Source organism: Hippopotamus amphibius, chromosome 13 (assembly GCF_030028045.1).
Source record: "Hippopotamus amphibius kiboko isolate mHipAmp2 chromosome 13, mHipAmp2.hap2, whole genome shotgun sequence".
Lineage (NCBI taxonomy): Eukaryota > Metazoa > Chordata > Mammalia > Artiodactyla > Hippopotamidae > Hippopotamus > Hippopotamus amphibius.
In genome coordinates, this window is record NC_080198.1 from 88,663,280 (window position 1) to 88,687,061 (window position 23,782).

Sequence of the window (23,782 nt, forward strand, 5' to 3'; positions counted from 1 at the left end):
TCGTTGTTGTTGTTGCTGTTGTTTTTTGTTTTTTTCAATTAAACCTTTGAGTTCCTTGAGGAAAAGAACTTTGTTGTCTTCATTGACTTATCCCCTGTACCTAACACAGTATCTGAAGGTGCTGAGGAAATGTTTGTGGATGGAAGGAGTAATGTTTTATGTGGGGGAAAACGTGGGAGTTCAGAGGCAATATGGTACGTGCTGATGGTTATGCTGCTGTGAGCAGGAGGGTGGGACCGACTCCCTCAGGCCAGTGCCCTATCACCAGTTGGAGTGGATTTTGATTTGTTGTTGTTGTTTTATTTTTTTTATTAATTTTATTTATTTATTATTTTGGGGGAGTACACCAAGTTCAGTCATCTGTTTTTTTTTATTTATTTATTTTTATTTTTATTTTTTAAATTTTATTTATTTATTATTTTTTGGGGGTACACCGAGTTCAATCATCTTTTTTTATACACATATCCCCGTATTCCCTCCCTCTCTTGACTCCCCCCCACCCTCTCTCGAGTCCCCCCCACCCTCCCCATCCCAGTCCTCTAAGGCATCTTCCATCCTCGAGTTGAACTCCCTTTGTTATACAACAACTTCCCACAGGCTATCTGTTTTACAGTTGGTAGTATATATATGTCTGTGCTACTCTCTCGCTTCATCTCAGCTTCCCCTTCACCCCCCGCCCCTCCCAAACCTCGAGTTCTCCAGTCCATTCTCTGCATCTGCGTCCTTATTCTTGTCACTGAGTTCATCAGTACCATTTTTAGATTCCGTATATGTGAGTTAGCATACAATATTTGTCTTTCTCTTTCTGACTTCACTCTGTATGACAGCCTCTAGGTCTATCCACCTCATAACATATAGCTCCATCTCATCCCTTTTTATAGCTGAGTAATATTCCATTATATATATATGCCACATCTTCTTTATCCATTCATTTGTTGATGGGCATTTTGGACTTTGATTTTTAACAACAAGTATTTTTGTTTCTTCACTTACAGATATTGAAGATGTTAAGAAGTACAAACCTGGCTACTTAGAGGCTACGCTTAATTGGTTTAGATTTTATAAGATACCAGAGGGAAAACCAGAAAACCAGTTTGCTTTTAATGGAGAATTCAAGAACAAGGTGAAGTTGATAATCTCTATTTTAATTGGGGTATAGTCGTTTTACAATGTTGTGTTAGTTTCCACTGTACAGCAAAGTGAAGTAGAGTTCCCTGAAGGATATTATGTTATCATTTTTATTTTTAAAAAAGTTTTAGGAGATTTCTCTGAGTAAATCAGTAAGGCTGATGAATACCTATATCCATCTGTTTATCTATCCATATGGCCTTCATCTCAGGAAATGAAGGATTTCCATCACCAGTCTAGGTCTGCAAATGGTATGTGAAGAAAAGCTTTCCATTTACTTACTCTGGAGAAGAGAAAGTTACTTACCATTAGTGCGGATCCAAAGGGGCTTCCCTCCTACGTGTTCATTCTGCCGTGGCTGAATTAAGCTGCTTAACAGTTAAGAAAGCACTTGAATTATCTTACTGTCAGAGTATTTTTCTATTAGAAAACCACAAAGTTACCAGAAAAGTGGCTCTAATATGACACATGTGGAGAAAATAGACCAAAGAGTTAAAGTCAGAAACATAGACTATTTCTTTTAAATTTACTGCCACTATATAAATGTCACATTATAAACCAACCTTCAAGTGGGTACTAATAAACAAAGTATGTTTTATAAGTAAAGTAAGCCATGCTCATGAAAACTTTAAAATTACGATGAGTATTTTGTTATACAGGAGTTTATTACTGAACCCAGTATTTTTTAAAGGTACATTAAAAGAATCCTTAAGATTTTGAGGGCTTTGTCTAGGATTTGTTAAATGAGTATAAAACTATTATTTTAGACTATAATCTCCTACTTAAAAAGAAAATATTGAAAACTTATAAAATTATTTTTTATCTTTTTCCTCTAAAATGTATGTTTATTTTATGTTTGAAACAATACAACTTTCAAACCTGTGTGGTACTTTCATGGCCCCTTTTTGCCTCAGGGTAAGACTGCCAAGTCATGAATTTATAAAAGAATGAGGTAGTTCAAGGGGTTTTTTGGTGTGATTTTGACAAACATTCATTTTTTTCTGAATGAAGACCAGGTCATTTATACATAGCTTCAGAAAATAATCATTTTATGCATTGCTTTTTTTCACTGCTGTTTAAAATATAGGGCCTAACCCAGGAAAATTAAATTGTGTCTGTTCAATATGGTTGAAAAGATGACTCTGTGCTACAATCTGTATTTTTCCTGCTGACTCCTTTAAGCAAGTACTAGAATCGATTCTAAATAATCAAAATTATCTGAATAATTTGGTTAAAAATCTTTCCCTGCATTATGCAGATAATAAATTGGCTTTTTTGTCCCATATCTTCAGAGACTTCCCTGCACCACCTCACTGAGCATTAAGCCATCTCTTTCATCTCAGGAACAGCAGACCTGAGGGAACGTTTTCTCTTCAGAAGTAAATTTCCCATCATTCGATCTCAGTTCCCAAGATTCTCTGTTTCCTTCGTTCTTATCATAATGTGTTTAGTTTTGTTGAAAGAGGGAGAAGCTAGTGTGAATTAGCTAATGCATAAGGACTCTGCTTAAGGAAAATTAGCAATATTTAGGGGAAAAAATATAAAGAATTTTCTGCCTTGGAAAAATAAAGCAAGTTTTCCTTAGATGGTCTTACTAGATCTATATCTATTATTGATTTTGCATTTTTAGACACTATATGCAATTGATTATGCAACTAGACTACTTACAGCTTTGGTGATGATGAAATTGATAGGTATGTGCTTACTTACAAGCAAGATACTGATACTAGGCTAACAACTTCACATTCAACATCTTATTTATTCTTTCAGCAACTCCGTGATTTAAATCAGGGTTTGGCAAACTTTCTTCTGTAAAGGACCAGAAAGTAAATATTTTAGACCTTGTAGGCCATATGGTCTGAGTCACAACTACCCAGCTCTTCCATTGTAGCGCTAACACAGTCAGAGGCTGTGTGCAAATGAATGGGCATGACTGTGCTCAGTACAATGTTATTTACAAAAACATGTGATGAGCTGGGTTTGGCCCACAGACCCAGGTTTGCCAACCCTTGATTTAGGTGATCTTCAGTACCTTCCATCTTATAGATGAAGAAATTAAGACTCTGAAATTAAGTAACCTGCACAAAGTCACACAGCTGGTAAATAAGATACGAGAATTTATACTCAGGTTTGCCTGACTCCAGAGCTCATGTTCTTAATAACTAACTGTCATACTGTAACTAGTTCCGTGTTAGTAAAATGATGTGACTGCTGTGTCTGTTTTTGGTTTTTAACTAGGCTTTTGCTCTTGAAGTTATTAAATCTACTCATGAATGTTGGAGAGCATTGCTTATGGAGAAGTGTGATGGAGGGGCTATCAATTGGTAAGAACTTGTCTTTTCTATGGAGAGTTATTTTATTGCTCACTGGTACTAAAGAACCATATGATACTATTCAGATCTGATTTTTTTTTTTAAGAGAATTGCAATTTTTTTTTTCCATTTAAAATATATTTACACAGCATCTGTTTGGAAGGCATTACCAAGTGCTGAGCACTATGAAATTAGGAATTGACATGACCCTTTTTTCCAAAGGGGGAATAAGTTTATTAGTGGGCAGTACTGTCAAGTAAAGAGGCTTTTAATTATAATGCATTGTGATACACACAGAGGTGAATTTTCAGCGATGTTTCAACACGCAGACATATGATTAATTTATGTGATAAGTACCACATCATTTCTTGGTAAGAACAGTTAAAAGCCTTCTTATCCAACATGATCTGGGTCACCAGATAATTGATGAAGGGGAATCGAACAATAGTAACATATATAACTCAAGCATTTTATTTTACTTTAAAACATTTAAATGTACATTTATTTATCAATCCGTGGATACAGGGCTAAGAACTTTCCTGTGTAGATTACATATAGATTACATATAGTCTAACTTAATATATAATAGAAAATAAAGATCAAATCCTGTAATCTTTAAACTCCTTACACTTAAAAACCCGTATAGATTTCTAGGGTTCTTTTTTTCTAACCTTTTACAGTTGTCTTTCCACACCTAATTTGACACCAAGTTTCTATAGTAGTTCACCTTTATTGAGGCTTTTTAGAGCCTCAGTAGTGTTTACAGCCTCAGTGGTTTCAGAGCCTACTTGGTGTTCATAGAAGCAGTTCTCTTTCCATACTCCCTTCATGGATAAGCGTAATTACAGCTTAAATTATGAAATTATAATAACAGAGACAAATGACATGAAAGGTTTGCAGACAAAACCAACTGAGACTTGGTAAGCCTAGGAAGCAAAAGTACAGTCTTCCTGGAGAGCAGAGTCCTATCCAACTTCATTGTCCTCTTCTCTGAATCAGGAGAAGATGCAAAGCCATTTACTCTTTTTTTTTTTTTTTTAATTTTTTGGCTGCACCTGGTCTTAGTTGTGGCACATGGAATCTTCGTTGTGGCATGTGGGATCTTTCGTTGCTGCGCACGGGCTTCTCCAGTTGTGGTGTGTGGGTTTTTTTTTCTTTCTAGTTGTGGCACGCAGGCTCTCTAGTTGCAACAGGCGGGCTTAGTTGTCCCACGGCGTGTGGGATGTTAGTTCCCTGACCAGGGATCCAACCCATGTCCCCTGGATTGCAAGGCGGATTCTTTACCACTAAACCATCAGGGAGGTCCCAGCCATTGACTCTTTCAACAAATACTGATTGAGGGTCTATTGCCAGGTACTGTGCTGATAGTAGAATTACTGCGGTGGATACAGTAGAGTCCCTGTCCTTTTGGAGCATAAAGTCTGGGAATCAAGAGAAACATTAAAGAAATCATTAGAATAAAGTAATATGGAGTAAAGAATTAGTCAGTCTCAAGGAGTATTTTTTCCATATCCTCAGAGGCTCGTCTTGTAAATGCTTGGGCATTATAGCTTCAGATTCTTTTTCTCTTGAGGCTAGAGTAACACTGTGGACTCCATCTCCTCCTCCCATTTTTCTTACTTCTTATGTATTGATAGAACACTCTTTTCTTCAGCATAGTCTTAAAATTTAGGTAATTGTAACATAAATAGTACAACTTACTAACAAGAAAACTGGGTGTAATTAAATGTCATCTAGCCCTCACTCTCCTGGTAACTAATAGACCTAATTCTTCTTTATGGTCAGATATTCTCAGTTAGATATTAATGGGATGAGCTCCTCTAAAAAGAGGGGTCTCTCTGATTGTCCCAAGAGGCATTTGCTTGCAGTTGGCTTTCATCTCCTTCCTAATGGTACTTTCCGAAAAGCTTTTGCAGTCTTTAATGGGACTTGTATGGTTCCCAGGTTTCTGGAGCTGCCCAGCTAAAGAACATCTCTGGCTAGTTTTTCTGTAGCTTGTTATCATTCCTTCTGTGCTGATTCTAATTATTTTTGCTGTGAGGGTGACTTTATTTCTGTGCTCTTCCGTCATTTTGCTGTAGCCTCCTCGGTAATGATAAGGATTATATTAACAATAAGAGTTAACATTTTGTGAACTCTGTAGTATTTTTCAGCTTCTAAGAGTTGTGTATGTAATATCTAATCAATACTCACCCTATAAGATATATATCATTATTGTATCCATTTTACATATGAGGAAATTGAGGCCACATAGAGATTGACCTATCGAAGGTCTCACTATGCGACGGATTTAAACCAGACTTCAAACCTACTCTCGTAACAGCTTTATTCTTCCTCTATGTTTTCAAAGAGTACAACAAAATTAATTTTCTTAGCCTGAAAATTTTTAGGGTATAAGTTTCTGGATATAAATTTTATGCATCCAGATAATTTAAAGTCAAAATCTTCAGAATTTTAACTCATTTTTGTCTGTATTTTAAAAAAATTTTTGCCACTACTTGATTTGTAAAATATATTTATATTAATAGTTAAGCATTTTGTTCCTTTGACTTTGCCTCATGCATCGCTTCTCCCTCTCAATTCCTTACAGTGTACTGTTATTGATGACCAAACCTGCTGCCTAAAGTAACTTAATTATTTTTGTATGAGGGACAATTCAGATAAAATTAAAATGTTTCTTGAGAACATGCCTTTTATTACACCTTCAAACATTCAAAGTAAAAATCACTTCCTTAAATCCTGAGAAAGTGTATTGCAACCCAGGTTGCATTCTTTATTAACTAAAAGGATATTAGTGAGGAAGATGGCACTGTTTGTAGCAATAAAGTGCTAAAAAAAAAAAAGGAGGGGGGCTATTGGAGAAATAGTAATCTCTCATCTTTTCTATTTTAGGTATCATTCAAGAATCTCCTAAGTCCGTTTGTATACACCTTCCCTTTAATTCTTGAAGCAACCTTACAAGTAATTGTCCAAGGTGAAAAATGGCAAGCTAATTGGCTTCCTAGGTTCTAGCTGGTTACTTGTCAAGATATTTCATTGGGGATATTTTAAAAATTATTCAGTTTCTAAATTCGCAGTGCTGGCTTTAATATTTTCTAATATTTTCGTTGATGGTTTTGCTTTGTTGTGGGAATGGAGGATTATTTTAGAAATAGGTTATCAGATTTCACAGGCAAAAATAGAGGACACGCACTTAAAGCTAAATTTCAGACTTTAATATATAAATGTTTCCTGCAGTACTTGGGACATACTTATACTAAAAAATAATCTGCTGTTTATCTGAAGTTCAGATTTAACTGGGTGTTCTGTGTTTCATCTGGCAACCCTATTTACAGGACTCCCTGTTCTTTCATCACTACCATTTCCCCAGAATTCCCAAGGAATGTTTCGCTTTGGTATAGTTTTAATGTTAAAAACATTGTACATAGCATATTTAGTATACACCATGCTTTCTTCCGAGGAGTAGCAGTTAAGACTTTGCAGTGTCTGTTTTTTTGCCTTGTTCCTTTTAATTTTAGTTTTGACTTTCTTTAGAGAAACATCTAACTTACCTCTTTCACTTTTTAGCTTACTTACACATGGGCTGTGAAGAAGACAGTACAGTGTAGTTTGGTCTTAAAGACGATAATGCCAGCTTTCATCAAACATCAACACTTCTGCCAAGAATGAAAACAAATTCCACGTTTTTGAGTCTGGATAGAAAACAAAATGACCACTTTCATAATCACTGTGTACCCAGTGTCTAATTACAGACAGATGTAGTTTAAAAGATAAATAAATAACTAGACAGATCTTTTTATCATATGTATCCTAGCACATTTCACAAAGCCATTGCCAAAATAAATTTGATAGTGTCTATCTCTTAGATCCACTTGGGGAGTGTGCGTGCATGGGTGGGTGTGTGTGTGCGCGCGTATTTCACCTATTAATTATCTCCTTTAGGGATCTGCTTATCACTTATTCCTTCCATTGTGAAAAATTAATTTGGCTTTAATGCTCTTCTCTACTGCCTTTTTCTGTATCCATTTTAATCTGATTTCTTTGATGAAATTTTTACAAATCAGACTTAACACGTTTGAGGGGAGTGATGCCTTTGCTTTCATCTAGGAAGTAAGAAATATGTGGTGGGCAGCGTTTTGTGAGGATAGTATGCTAGTCCCCGTTGTGTGGGAAGGCTTTGGACTTCATAGAGCCTTTACTGGTCATGGAAGGAGCTGCTGTCTCTGCCTGGCTAAACTTCCTTGTTTGTATAAAAACTGGGTTTTCACGTTCATGTGGTTTCCTCTCACCACTCTTAGCTTAGTCTTCCCTACCTGTCTGAGAGAGAGATTCTACAACATCTTTCAGCAGCCAGTTACAGGGTTTATCACTTCACGTGTAGGAAAATTCTTCCTTATGGTCGTCACTCTATGGGTCAAATTTGTTTTTTCTTTTCTTCAGTAAAGGTGCAGAGTACTGGAAAATACCAGGAGATTATTTAAATTGGTGTACTGTCATTCGATTTTTTTTTTGTTTTTAACTCTGGAGAGTGCAGTGCTATGGAGCACTTTATAACCTTGCCTGAAAGAATGTACGAGACTCCCATTGTCCTAATTTATATTCATCCAGGTCCTTTTTCAGGGAATCTTAATCACATTTCTGCAATGCTAACATTTCTAGCATTCTGCATTAGAAAATCTCTTATCTCCTGGGACTTCCCTGGTGGCGCAGTGGTTAAGTATCCGCCTGCCAATGCAGGGGACACGGGTTCGATCCCTGGTCTGGGAAGATCCCACATGCCGCGGAGCAGCTAAGCCCATGTGCCACAACTCCTGAGCCTGTGCTCTAGAGTCCGTGTGCCACAACTACTGAGCCCACGTGCTGGAACTACTGAAGCCCACCCGCCTAGAACCTGTGCTCGGCAACAAATCACTGCAATGAGGAGCCTGCGCACCACAACAAAGAGTAGCTCCCGCTCGCCACAACTAGACAAAGCTCTCATGCAGCAACAAAGACCCAATGCAGCCAAAACAAAATTTTTTTTAAAGAAAAGAAGAAGAAAGTCTCTTGTCTCCTTTTGAGTGAATGAGAGAGAGAGTGAGAGAGAGAGAGAGTGTGTGTGTGTGTATGTGTGTTATTATCAACTGAGATCCAAAGACTCCGTAACTGTTGGCTGGGATCATACACTCAAATGTAAAGTATTCGAGAGTTGGCTTTCTTTTTGGTAATTGCTCCTTTTTTATCCTGTTTAATAATAATATTCTCCTTTTCTCTCCAGCACAAATGTGCAGATATGTGACAGCCCTTTCCACTGCTCTCAAGAGGAAGCAAGATCGTTAATTGAATCGGTAAGGGACAAATATCCAAGGCATCCTTTATTCTTGTAAATGTCATGGGGAAGTCTAGCAGAAATTCTGAAAAGTCTAGCAATGAAATGTATCAAGTCTTTTGGAGAGCATAAAGTTAAAATAACATTAAAATTAATTTTCTTATCCAGAGAATGTAGATTAAAAACCTTAAAAGCTTTTAGTTGTAGTTCTATTTTCTAAAGTACATTAACCACTTAACTGATTTCATATGATACTATTGTTCACCAGTTTATTGTTGTTTAAATGCATTAGCTCTCCGCTGTACTGACCTGTTGCCACGTGTTATCCACCATCCAGTGTCTAAACTGTGACTGGCTGCTGGCATGGGTGTATTTTGGCTCAAAAAAAAGAAGGGAATCTCTTTTCCTTTTTTTTTCCCCATTTAGTTCGCTTACTCATGAGCTTTCCTTCTGTTCGCTAAGAAAATATCCTCGGATTTTTACATGTCTTAGTGACAGTGCTGCCTGGAGGCAACTGATTTTATTAGCAAAGTAATGCTTGACTTGGAGACCGCTAAATAAGAAAATTCAAATTCAGAAAATCAAGTAATATTCTGTGTAAAGTGTGGTCAGGAGTGATCTTAGACTAAATTCCCATTTATAAATTAAAGGTTTTTTTTGTTTTTGTTTTTTCTTAAACTAATTATCAGATAGAAACTAGTGAATTTAGATCTTTCCTCAGGAACAACAAAAATGTTTGCCCGCAATTGCCTGCTACGTGTCGTTAGATTCTAGGTGCTGGGGATGCAGTATTAAAAGATAGAAAAACCTCTGTCCTCGTATAGCTAACATTCTAGTTGGGGTGACGGATAATAAATAAATACGCAAGTGAAATATATAGTGTTTCTGGATGCAGTAAATGCTGTGATGAAAAATGAATGAGGGAAGAGGGGTGCTGGGAGTGGGATGGGAGTTGTAGTAATTGAAAAGTAATAGGGGACAGCCCCACTGTGGAGAGAACCGACCTGAGTCAAGATTTGTAGAAGGTAGAGGACTTAGCCGAGTGACTATCTAAACGAAGAGCATTCCATACTGCAGCCCAAAGGCCGTGAGGCAGGTGGGTACCTGACATGTTCAAGCAATACCCGCAGAACCACAGTGGCTGGTGGAGCAGAAGGAGTCTAAGGGAGAAAGGAGGAGATGAGATCAGAAATGTTTGGGTCTGGGAGTGAAAATGGAGGCAAATTATTATGAAAGACACTGTAAAATACCCTGTAAAGACTATTTCAGGAATTCCATTTATTTTGAATAAGACGGAATCATTGAGGGTTTTAAGCAAAGGAGGGATATGATCTGACTTAGATTTTAACAAGCTCACTCTGGCTGCGTTGCTGAGAACGGGCTGGGGAGGCAAGGGAAGATGCAGGGGAGCCAGGAGAGTAATGCAGGCTACCATATCAGTTTATTTTATATCTGTGTTGATAACATTCTGAACTTAGTTCTCATCAATATTTATTATCAATTCTTTAAGAAAAAAGTGAAGGAAAAATTAAACTTTATCTTTATTCATGCAGTCCCCCACTAATCTCAGATTAAGACTATTCCATTTATTTTAGTTTGGGATTTATAAATGATATAATAGATATTTGTCTGAAAATTAGCTTTAAGATTAAAGTTTCAATCTTACCTCTTTTTTAAAAAAATTGTTTCCTAGCATATTAGTAAGAAAACTCCTCTTGGAAAAAAGTAGTAATTGGAGAGCATGGATATGATCTAGATAGTTAAATTGGGGGACAAGATTAGAATTCAGAAACATTAACATCCAGCTTCAATTATGTGGTTTGGTAGCTTTACTGTGTTTCATAATAATGAAGAAGGTGCTATACTGATTTTTCATTGAGAAAACTATAGTAGAAAATGAAAATGCAGAGAAAGCAGTCCCTCTTCATCAGCTCTAGCGGAACTTACCGTATATGGGATTTCACCATTAAAAATGTGGAAGTCAAAGCATTGCTCTATTAGCAGCCTATAGTGATTTAGGAGCTCAGATTAGGTAACACTTTCTCCTGAAAATTTTATCAACTTGTAATAATGAAATTCTTTGTAGTCAGAGCATTTCGACCTGGCATTTTGTCTCTTAAGAACCACATTGAGATGTTTGAGTCAGCATTACTTAGGTATATATTCCCAGACCTCTCTATTTTGCTATATACTAAATGTTGCACTGACTTCAAAGTACTGTCAGCTTTTGTTTGGCCTTTGCTTGCTCAGAATAACTTAAGACATTAAAGTCGTCCATCAAACTTGATCATATTCAGACCACGTCAATCCTGGGCCTGTATGGAAACAAATTATAACCCCAAGGTTTATTAGTGGGCTTAGAATAAGTGAACTCATTCTAACAAGTTAATCAACTTAGGTGATATTATCTTAAGACCGGCGTGTAGATTTAAATAAGTCTGAAGTAATGGTTAAAACAAGACAGATAGTAATATAAGTTTTCACTTTGTAGATGTATATTGACAGAATATTCAGAATGATCATTAATTAGGTGAGATTTTAGGATAAAGTAATTGCTTTGGTGAACAGATACTTTTAAAGAACACAAAGAAAAGAAATGGACTAAACTTTTGAGTGATTAAGAGAACTGTTGCAGGAGGCATATACTGGTGGACATATATTGATCAAAACACAATTAAGTGTAGTAGCATTGAGACCCCCCAAAATCATTAAGTAGTTACCCAACAATACATACAGATCAATTAGGAAACATAGTGTCACCGGACCCAAGAAAAATGAAATAACACTCAGCACCCCGATGACTATCACTTGGAAGCAGTTTAGAAACAAAATGGAAAATATCTACAGAAGTAATTTGTCATACTTAGGTTAGAGATCTTAAGAAGAATAGTTGATCTGAGGAAGATAAGAACTGAAATGGTCAGAAAGGTTATTGGAATTTGTATATAATTTGTGTATAGATGTTTGAATTATGTACAATCATGAAAGGCATGGCTGTGTCAAAAACAAGGTTTGTTACTTAGATCTGAACACCTCAGGATCCACAGAGACAGGTGGTTTCTCTGGGTGTCCGGGCTGCAGCTTGTGGCCACTGACAACAGGAATACCTCTTGGTGGTAGTTCAGCCACAGGACCACCCAATTACATTTTTTTGGATAGTGTGTTATTTTTATAGCCAAAAATATAGAACTCTTTCCCTGTTTTTCAAGATTGTGTGACCAGAAGTTGGAGCTTTATTTCAGGGAACAAGGTTCAGAGCCTTCACAGGGAACAAAGCATACGTTGTTTGTGTATGTGTGTGTGCACACACATGAGGTAGTTTTCCTTTCAGGTCTAATGTTAGTTGATGTTTAATGACAGTTGATTCGATGACTGGGGTTTAAGATGCTACTTTTAGGATCCTTTACTGTATATAAAGTGTTATTTGGAAAATATGTTGAGAAGATGGGAACAAAATTTACAAGCTTTATCTGATAGACGTATATAATTAGAGAACACATTGCTTTTTCTCGTACATGTGGACACTTCCAAAAATTGAGTATATGTTAAGCCACAAAAAGAGTTGGAAAAAAATGCCAAAGAGTTGAGGTAAAGCAGACCATATTCTCTGTCAACAGTATAACAAAGTTACTGATCAGTTATAAAAATATTAAAAGAAAACCCCAAATCCATGTTGTTTGGAAACTAAAAAAACTTCTCAAGTCATGCCTCAAAGAAAAAAAAAAAAGAATTACAACAAATTATAAAATATTTAAAATTGACTGACAACTGAATCACTTTTTGTCAATCGTGTATGATGCAGCAAAAATAGTTTTTGAGAGAAATCGAATGTGTACAGCAGAAATGAAGAGAGAAAATTGAAAGGCTGAACATTCAACTCAACAGTTACTCTGGTTTTTTCCTATCTTTTTACATTATAAGAAAGAAAATTATAAAGAGTATAGCAAATATTTAATGAAATGGAAAACAAGGAGATAAAGGATCAATTAAAACAAAAGCTGGATTTTCTTTTAAGGCTAATAATGTAGACAAACTTTTTATAGGAAGGACAGTGACATAGAGAAGGCATAAATCAAAATATCAAAAATTAAAATAAAGACATTATTATAGACATAGGAGATATATAAGTAATCAGAAAGGAATATTTGGGACTTCCCTGGCCAGTGGTTAAGACTCTGCGCTTCCACTGCAAGGGGCACAGGCGGCATGGGTTCAATCCCTGGTCAGGGAACTAAGATTCCATATGCTGCATAGTGCAGCCAAAAAGAGAAGAAGGGAGGGAGAAAGAAGGGAAGGGAGGAAGGAAGGAAAGAAGGAAGGAAGGAAGGAAGGAAAGAAAGAAAATACTCTAAATTGCTTTTGGCAATACCTTTCTAAACATAAGTAAGTTGACAATTTTGTTTAAAATATAAATTACAATGTTAAGCCAAGAGTAAACAGTAAACCCAAATAGACGTGTTAACAGTTTAAAAGAATACTTAATTATGAAAATGACAATTTCTCCCATATTAATCAATGAAGTCAATCTGTTTTTAATCAGAATTTCAATAGGGTTTTCACTGAAATTTATAAGATAATCCTAAAATGTATATGGAATATTAAATGGCCAGGAATAACCTAGAAAAGATGGATAAGTTTAAAATAAAGTTTTTTTTTAAGTTGTAAACAATTAAAGATACCACAAAATAAGTCAAAAGTTAAGCCATTGATTGGGAGAAGATATTTGCATATAAGAGACAAAGAATTAATGACTTACTTAAATCAACAAGAAAAAAATAACCAGTGGGGAAAAAAAATGGGCAGACAGTATGAATGGGCAACTCACAAGAGAGGATATTTAAATTGCCGGTAAACCTGTGAAAGTTTGCTGTATTTCCTCAGTGATCAAAGAAATCAAACTAAGACATAATACAATTTCATAGTTATCAGATTAGCAAACATTTATAAGTGTTTTTAACCAAGTGGGGAAAGGAGACCACTCATACTTGTTGACATTATTGATGGGAGTATAAATTAGTCCATCTACCTTGAAGAGCAATTAAGTAATTTCTAGTATAGTTGAAGATGCTTATAACCCACTACTCTGAAGTTACCTTTCTAGATGTACATTCTATAGAGACACTAATACATGCATTTTTATGATCAGATGTGGGGAAGTTGGAATTTAGACAAATGTCTATCAGTAGGAAGCTGGGTAAATAAACTATGGTATATTTATACAGTGGAGTACTATACCACAGGTAAAAGCATGTGAATTAGAACTATATGATTCTACATGGAGAAAACCTGGAAGTGCAATGTTCGGTGAAAAAAGCATTTGCAGCAGGATATAGTATGCATTGTTGAAGTAAATTTTAAAACACTCAAAGCAGCACCATATATTTTTAATGAATACAGACATATATTGTTTACATTTTAGAAACATAAATGAGAACACTAAACACCAGTTTCAGCATAGTCATTAGGAGGTTACTTCTGAGAAGGAATAAAAATAAATAAGGTTTTTATTTTTGATGAGTAGGGAGAAGAAGAGGCTTCACTTGCAAAGTTTCTGAAATAACAATGTTAATTCTAAAAATATCTGAAGAGTTCATATTTGTTATAATGGTCTCTGCATTTTCTGCATGTTTGGAGTAAATATTTCATAATTAAGAGAATTTGTATGCCCAGAGAAAGCAATAGAGAAAATTAATGAAACCAGAAATTGATTTTTTTGATAAGACCAGCAAAATTGATAAGCCCATTAGCCAGAATGACCAGGAAAGAAAAGAGAGAAGACAAATTTTTAATGTCAAGAATGAGACAAGTGACATCACCACTGATTTAGAAGATATGAGGAGAACAATAGAGAAATGTTATAAAAAAAAAGCTTTATACCAATTAATTTCACGACTTGGATGAAATGGACAGATTCCTTGAAATGCATAAACTGCCAAAACTCACTGAAGAAGAAATAGGCATAAACAAATTAAATTTGCACTTAAAAACCTTTCCATAAATACAACTCTAGGCCTTTACTCCCACTGCTTTTATTAAGCATTGTACTAAAATTTCTAGCCAATGCAGTAAGGCATTGAAAAGAAGGAAAAGGCATCCAGGTTATAAAGGAAGATGGCATGAATGTCTATATTGAATATTCAATAAAATCTACCAAAAAGCTACTAGAATAAGTGATTTTTAGCAAGATTGCAAGATACAAGCTCAATATACAATAAACAATTGTATTTTTATATATTAGGAACAAAAATTAGAAACTAAAAATAAATTATTTGTAATGGCTTCAAACATATGAAACACTTAAGGAATAAATCTGGGGAAAAAAATGTGAAGAACCTGTACCCTGAAAACTATAAAGCATTGCCCATAGATATCAGAGAACTAAATAAATGGGAAGATATATCATGTTCGTGGGTTGCAAGACTCAATATTGTTATGATGCCAGTTCTCAAATTGATCTATAAATTTAGCACAGTATCAATCAGATTGTCCTACACTTTTTTGTAGAAGTTAGAAAACTCATGTAATATAAATACTAAGGTCCTAAAATAGACTCAACAACTTTGTAAAGAACAAAGTTGGAATACTAATTCTTCCTGATTTCCAAACATTTAATACAACTACAGTGATCAAAAGAGTGTAGTAATGGTGTAAAACTAGAGAAAAAGATCAGTTAAGTCCAGAAGTAGACCTACATATATGTGGACAACTGAGTTGCAAAGTAATAATGTATTCAACAAAGAGAGCTGGAACAGTTGGTTATTCCATATGGGGGAAAAAAACCCACTATAATCCGTATCTTGCCCTATGCATGATAATTGTCTAAAATGTATCCTAGACCAAAATTTAAAATAGAAAACTGTAAACCAGTTTTGACCTGGGATTAGTTAGGCAAGATAAAAGCACAGTCTATTTTTTAATGTTAAGTTGGACTTCATTAAAATTAAAAATTTCTGTTCTGTAAATGACACTCGCAAGAGAATGAAAAGAAGCCACATACTGCAAGAAAATATTGAAAGTCATATACCTGATAACAGGACTTGTATCCAGAACTTAAAGAATCCTCACAGGTGAATAATAAGAAAACAAAACATTGCCTCCCCCGTAAAAAAAGTGCAAAATATTTGAATGGTTACTCTGCCAAAAATGACCTACTGAAAACAGGAGATGATGCTCAACTTTACTAGTCATTAGGGAAACGCAAATTTGCAAATTGAAAACCACAGTGACATGCCTATATACATTTTTTAGAATAGCTAAAAATGTAAAAGATTGGCCGTCCCAGTTGTTGGCAAGAACATGGAGGAACTGGAACTCCCACACCCTGCTGGCTGGCATGCGAAATGGTACATCCACTTCGGAAAACAGTTTTGCATTTTCTTGGGATGTTAATCATCTGCCTACCATACAATCTAGCCATTCCATTCTTAGATGTGTACCCAAGAGAAATGGAAGTAAATGTTCATACAAAGACTTGTGCGCAGAAGTTTATGGCAGCTTTATTTGTAATAGACAAAAATTGGAAACAACCCAGATGTCCATCAGTAGATGAATGGGTAAACAGATTGTGGTATGTTCACAGGAGGGAACGCTCAGCCACAAAGAGAAATAAATTACTGATACGTGTTACGACATGGCTGAATTTCAAAAAAAATTACATGGCGTAAAAAAAGGCAGCCATATCATGCGTATTGTATCATAGCATTTATATAAAATTTTAGGGTATGCAGACACTAATGTATACTGACGCCAAACGGATGATTGGAGGGTTTAGGAGAGAGCCAAGGAGGGATTACAGTCCCTTCCACAGGGATAGGGGAAACTTGGGAATGATGGTGAATATGCTTACTATCTTGGTTATAATAATGGTTTCATGAGTATGTGATAAGTCAAAACTTATCAAACCATACACTATAAATATAATGCAGTTTACCTCATGTCAGTTTTAGTCCAGTAAAACTTCTTTAAGAAAAAAGAAAAGGTTTGTTCTGGAGTCAGACTGTCTACGTCCAAATCCCAACTCTTTTATTCATAACTTGAAGCAAAGTATTTAACTGATTTATGCCTTGGTTTCCTTATTTATAAAATGGAACTAATAGTAGTATCTTCCTTGTAGGGAGGGCTGTTGTGGAGATGAATGAGATAATCCAGGTAAAATGGAGAGCAGCTAGAAAGTGTTAAGTATTGTAATTAGTGTCGTCAAGTTAATTCGATCATAGAGAGAAACCCCTTCTTGAATACTTCTTGAGTATTCCAGCCTCTTGAATAGTTGCAGTGATTTGGAGATCACTTCTTCATGAGGTAGTCCATTCCACTAATGAATGGGCAGTGGAAAAGTCAACATAATTTTTATTATTCTATGAAAATTAGTCCTGTTTTCAGAGACTTAAACAGGAAGAAGCATTGGGAGAAAGAGAGCAAGTTAGTTTCCACAACATAATAACTTATTATAATGCTTAACCAACTTCTCCCATCTGGGAGTTTTTTTGCCCTAAAATTCTCCCACATGCTTCTGTTTAAACATTTTCCTCTTCCTTTCCCTTTTTTGCCTCTTAAAAGCTTCACTGCATTACCACTCAAAGATGGACAGAGGAGATGAAAGTAAAATATTTTTTTTCAGCTACTAGCCAATTATATACATTCTTGAAAGGAAGAGGAAGTAGATTAAACTTACATAAACTTAAAATAGTCTTACATTTTGTTTATAACTAAGAATTGGTCATGTTTTGTTGATTTATAAAGCAGAAATCAGAAAACAAATGTGAAAATAAAGTGGATATAGATGAAGGAGACTAAGAGGTACAAACTTACAGATACAGAATAGATGAATCATGGGGTTGGTGCGTACAGCAAGGGGAATGTAGTCAGTAATGTTGTAATATCTTTGTATGGTGACATGGTAACTAGATTGATCATGGTGATTATTTTGTAATGTGTAGAAATACTGAATCACTGTATTGTGCACCAGGACCTGACATAATGTGGTAGGTCATTTATACTTTAAGAAACAAACACACTCCTAGAAAAAGAGATCAGATTTGTGGTTACGAAAGGTGGAGGGTGGGGAGAGGGAGAATTGAATGAAGGCAGTCAAAAGGTACAAACTTCCAGTTATAAGATAAGTAAGTACTAGAGATACACTGTATAGTATGATAAATATCGTTTAATACCTCTGTAAATTATATGTGAAAGTTGAGAGAGTAAATCCTGAGTTCTCATCACAAGGAAAAATTTTTTTTTAATTTCTTTAATTTTGTATCTATATGAGATGGCAGATATTCACTAAACCTTGTGGTAGTCATTTCATGAAATAAGTTAAATCATTATGCTGTACACCTTAAACTTATGCAGTGCCGCATGTGGATTATATCTCAATAAAACTGGAAGAATTAAAACAATGAATATAGAGTAACTGCCTTATGAACCATGGAAGTAGAATGCAGAGTGAGAATACCCAAGGTAATTTAATGCATCTAAAACCCTACTGCACCTGAATGAAAAATCAGGAACTTTTTTCTCTTTAATTTTGAATCCTTATAATAAAGTAAAAGAACAGTGATCCTCATATCATGTAGTAAAGCAAGATTTTATATTGGCTGAGTGCATCATGTTTGTTAATTAATTTGAGCAAATGTAACCTGCAGGTGAAAATGCTCACAGTGACTTGGTGCGGTTATCTGAAAGAATACAAAACAGTTATATTAGCAGTTCATATTAATTTAAAATACAGTTTACACATGAATAGGTACTGAAAAGAGTAAGCTTTCTTTGGTTGATAATAGAGGAATACTTTGCTAATGAGAACAGTAGATTTGTTTGAGAGAAATTAAAGATATGAATATTCATGAGAAGTATTTGGAGATTGGAAAAGAAGAGGAGATAGCATTTTTAGAATGAGAGTATAAAGTAATACAGATTCCAGGAGAATTTATCTTAGATGAGTAGAGGGTGCCCACATTCGTCCCCTACTGAGAAATTAGGAGAAGTTAAGTAACTGAAAATCCTTCCTTCGTTTCTTACAAGGAAAATGTAATGATGGTGACACCTGAGAGTGAGGGTTGGGATTAGGTCACTTTAAGATGCTGGTCTGTGCATTTCTTTGTTCTTCTATTTTCTATAAGCAATTGTTAAGTTTAAGAATCAGGAAGTCATTGACATAGGTGAAGAGCTGAAAAGCTGATGCTGATGCGTATATGAACCCATTGTTGTTTTCAAAATTTAAGTGTTAGTCTCTTTTGGTATATGTTAATATGGAAAAATGTAAAAAAACAAAAAAACAACTTTACTTCCAGACTTCCATATTTATTTTATCTGAAGTGTTAGATTTACCTGTGATGTTTGTTTTCTTTTATGTGAGGCTTTGTACAATCTGAATATATTATGCCAACCAAGAAATATATCTTAGGAGTAAAGAAAAACATTCTGGGAATTATTTTTAAAATAAAACGTAATGATAAATGTTTTAGCTAGAGCAGTTTGTCCATTTCTTTTCTGTAATGCTTTTTAGGTTAATGAGAAGCTGCTCAATTATTCTCTTTTACATATCATACATTTTCTTCCCTGAAACGTTTGGCAGCTCCAGCAAGAAGCAGCTGCTAATTTTAAGCAGGAAATCTAAACAGCTAACTTTCCAACGAACTCTGTAATAGGTGTCCCGCACGATTTAAAGAGCAGAACAATTTCAAAGAATAAGCAAGTTATTCTGTCTTATAGTCTTTTTAGAAAAACAGAGCCATCAGATCCCAAAGGCCTAACCTCAGTGTTTATGTTGTAGTGTTACTTTCACACCCAGAATTATTTAAGTTCTACCATCCTCAAAACCAACCATAGGTAGGCATTTTCTCTGTGCTAGGAAGCTGAATAGAATTTTCTTTGTTTGTTGTTGTTGTTGTTGTTGTTGTTTTTGTTTTTTTAAGTACTTGGAAAAATCTCAAGGTCTTCTTTATTTACATCGTTACCATCATTGTTTTGTATGCTAGAAAATAAAGCATATTTGATTAACCTTTTTCTTAAAGATTAGAGGGAAAGATAACTTTAACCCGTTTATGACTCAGGGCGATGTATTAGCCAGCATTTCTCAGAGAAACAATCAATAGAAGATACACATGAAGAGAGTGTTAAGGCTTGGTGATCGCAAAATCTGCAGAATGGGGTGGCTGGCTGGAGGCCCAGGAAAGCCAGTGATTCAGATGAAGTCCAGAGGCAGTCTGCTGGGGAAGACCCTCATGCCTCGGGAGGCTGGTCTTTTTGTTCTGTTCAGGCCTTCACTCACATTATGGAGGGCAATCTGCTTTACCCAGATTCACCAATTTCAATGTTAATTTCAGCCAAAACCAGCCTCCAAGTTGGCACATTAACTGTCATGGAGAGTATTTTAATACTGCTGAAATTTAAAATTTCCTGCTGAGTCGTTCTTCTTCAAGACTGTCCTTAGACCTAAGCAAGGAGGACCCTGCTTTGGATCCTTCTTTTGAGAGGGTCCTGCTTTGGCCCTTATCCATCCTGTCCCTCCTCACAGGGCAAAACAAGGGACCAAAGTTGTGCATTCACCAGCAGCCCAAGCCCTCCATTGTAGACCACCTTTTAGCTGCTCAAGTCCCTGGAATTCCTTACCCAGATAACCGCGAGCCTGTTTCCAGGGCCGACATGGGCGCCTCCCCAAGGGCGTGCGCCTGACTGTGTGGACTCTGCTCACCATTACTCCTGCAGGGGCCTGGGGGGATGCACAGATGTGTGAGCTGGAATTTCTGCCCTGGTGCCGGTGAGGCCTTCAATGCGGAATGGAGCCTGGGGGAGCAGGAGAAGCGGGGCAGGTTGGGGGCCATGTGCCGCTTTTTCCTCACTCTGCCACGTTCAGGCAATTTTTGAGGTGTCCAGAATGCTAGATGAGAGCTTCCAAGTCAGTGCAAAGGTGTATTTATCAAGATAGTAGGATGAAACAGTTTTTACATTCACTTCATTAGCTTGATTTATAACCTTTAAGTACTCAGGTGTATGATATATGGTTCTCCATTTGTACATTTGCCCCAGACCTCAAGTATCAGAGGCAGATCTTTCCTACTGAGGCTGAGCAAACTCAGAGAATCAGAAGTTGATTATTAAATCTGAAATCTGGAAAGTGGGTTATAAAATCAGGGTGGTGGTTATTCCTCAGGGAGAAGAGGTTATGACTAGGGAAACGCCAGGCGCTGGTCACATAGATGCTTATTCTGGTCATTCTTGGGCTTTGTGCATTCTTCTCTGTGGATAATGGATCTCCCAATAAAATGTTTTTGTTTTGTTTTTAAGAGAAAAAAAAAAACCTTTGAAAATGTATTATTCTTGGGCTTCCCTGGTGGAGCAGTGGTTGAGAATCCGCCTGCCAGTGCAGGGGACACGGCTTCCATCCCTGGGCCGGGAAAATCCCACATGCTGCGCAGCAACTAGGCCCATGCGCCACAACTACCGAGCCTGTGCTCTAGAGCCTGTGAGCCACAACTACTGAGCCCACAAGCCGCAGCTACTGAGGCCCGCACGCCCAGAGCCCGTGCTCCACTACAAGAGAAGACATCACTCGCCACAACTAGAGAAAGTCCGTGCACAGCAACGAAGACCCAATGCAGCCAATAAATAAATAAATAAATAAGAAAATAAATCTTAAAAAAAAATGTATTATTCTTAATTAGGAAAAAATCTTATATCAGAAAAACTTTTCAATCTTGTCTACCACGGGTTATATTATATCTGCTCTAAGAATCTTGGCCCAGTCATCAAAATAGAAAAATTAATTTCAACACTCTAGAAGACAGCTAAATAAATTATATAATGTGTGTGTGTGTACATGTGTCTATGAATGTGTGTGTTGGATTTTTGTTCTCAAGACCTCAGCCAAAGAAGCAACTGAAAGAAAACTTCTCTCCTCTTGTCACATTCTCAGTAGTTCCCATGGGTTAATGAGAGAAAATATTTTCAAGATGCTTTTTTTCTTATTTGACTCAAGTCTGTGGTTTGTCTGTCTGAAAGAATGGGCAATAACAAGAAAAGACAAAGGGGAGTATTCACTTTTTTCAGGTTAGAGAATCATCGTGTGTAAACTTTGTTCTATAATTTCATGTTAAAAAAAACCCATTCTGGATATCGTTTCCACATCTAAATATTCTTTGTAACAGAGACTCTGTTTTATCTTTCAGGTGTCATTTTCACCGAGTAAAGGAAGTAATGAAGAAGGTATGGTATGTGTTGGTGCTTGAGGAGCTAGATGTGGAAACTTATTTGTTTACAGTAGTGGAGATCCCCCCCCAAGAAATATGATTAATTTAAAATTTATAAAAACTTAAAAACTAAGTGAAATGCTTTTTTAAAGAGTCATTAAAATTTTCAGACGAAATCAACTATTTCCTAATTTCAGAGAGTAACAAACATGTTTATTACTTTTAGGCCAGCAAGTAGTTTGAGTGTGCATTAACTTTGTTGGTGAAGCACTGAGGTTCCAGCTAGTTCTGATAAATTTTAAGCCTCCAAATGTGCATTTGGGAGATTTGATTTATTATCTATCATCATTTTAATGAATCACTCATTTCAACTAAAGATCTTAAAATCAAAATTTATAATAGGATTAAAAGAGCATTGTTATTTATGCATTTATTTATTTATTGGCTGCATTGGGTCTTCGTTGCTGCACACAGGCTTTCTCTAGTTGTGGCAAGTGGGGGCTACTCTTTGCTGCGGTGCACCAGCTTCTCATTGAGGTGGCTTCTCTTGTTGTGGAGCACGGGCTCTAGGATACATGGACTTCAGTAGTTGTGGCTCGCAGGCTCTGGAGCGCAGGCTCAGTAGTTGTGGTGCACGGGCTTAGTTGCTCCGCTGCATGTGGGATCTTCCTGGACCAGAGCTCGAACTCCTGTCCCCTGCATTGGCAGGCGGATTCCTAACCACCGAGCCAGCAGAGAAGTCCTAAAAATAGCATTTTTAAAATTACCGTTATTTGAAGTTGTTTTGAGAAACAAGTAAAAGTGTTCTGTAGCAAAAATCTCAAAATACAAGCTTGTGCATGTATCATTTGCCTTTTAAAATATGGCAAGGCTTTTGCCTTTTTGTTTTAATGTAAAACAGAAGAATATTCAGCTTGCAAGTTTGGAGGAAAATGAGAACTATTCACTGTGAATCGAGTTCTAAGGTGTTTAGAAAGGAGCATATGTATAGATGTGATTTCACGGGACAGCAAGCTTTATTCCTTATATGGGAAACTAACAGATTGTTTCTTTGCATTACTGTCCCATTTTGAGTATTTGACAGGCAGTCAGATTTTACAGTAGAGGCTTTTTCTAGACCTTTCATGTCGTGGCTAGGACACGAACTTCAGTATTATTCAGTAAAGACTAAGTGACCCAGTAAGATGTAGGAAATAAAGTGGGAAGGCTCTAGAATATAAGGCCTTAGCCAAATGAGAGAACTTAGGACAGTTTAAAAGGTGAGTGGCTTTAAATATAGGAATGTGTCATGCTAAGTTCTGATTGTTTTTATCTGCCTAAATATTTCCGAAAGGTCTAAATTAAATTTTCTCCCTCCTTTCCTCCCTCCCGCCCTCTTCACCCTTTTCCTAACACCCCACTTCCCCCATTTTTAAACACAGATCAAGTATGGCATTTCCTTGGCAAGTGATTAGAACATCTGAAGTTCTGCCGTCAGGATTCCAGTCTCTAAGAACTCCCAGACTCCACCACCCCCAGTGCTAGAAACGGGCAGATCTATAAGAGTTTGCTAACTTCCTGCTGAAACTTTTTTTTCCTTCTTCTCAAACTTTTTGAGATATGCAATGTGTAAATAAACATTGAAATTTTTGAATTAGTCTCCTTTGGATATTTATTGATGTGAAAAGAAGATTTTGTTGAATTTCATAACAAAAATTTAGAAGCATTGAGTTTTGACCAGTTCCAGTTTGCATGCCTGAAGGAACCCAATGATTTTATTAATTTTTATTTCTGTGAGTTGTATAAAAATGATAAATTTAGTAAGTTAATAAGATTTTCGTAGATATTATTGTTCTCATTTTCATACC

General features: G+C 36.2%; 1 protein-coding gene across 10 annotated transcripts in view; it reads left to right on the top strand.

Moving 5' to 3' along the window:
- The window catches only part of PPA2 (inorganic pyrophosphatase 2), a 96,690-nt gene extending 73,122 nt beyond the window's left edge, over positions 1-23,568 (top strand). For 4 of the 10 annotated variants that reach the window (XM_057705190.1, XM_057705195.1, XM_057705192.1 and 1 more), the window contains 5 exons: positions 996-1,123; positions 3,367-3,452; positions 8,698-8,767; positions 21,915-21,956; positions 23,357-23,568. In XM_057705190.1, coding sequence (XP_057561173.1) covers positions 996-1,123; positions 3,367-3,452; positions 8,698-8,767; positions 21,915-21,956; positions 23,357-23,389 — 359 coding nt within the window. In that variant the 3' untranslated portion in view covers positions 23,390-23,568. Of the gene's footprint in view, positions 1-995; positions 1,124-2,420; positions 2,508-2,898; positions 3,228-3,366; positions 3,453-8,697; positions 8,768-21,914; positions 21,957-23,356 lie in introns of those variants that run through there. The other 6 variants (XM_057705191.1, XM_057705196.1, XR_009048732.1 and 3 more) reach the window with 5 other exon arrangements.
- Positions 23,569-23,782: the final 214 nt, after the last annotated feature.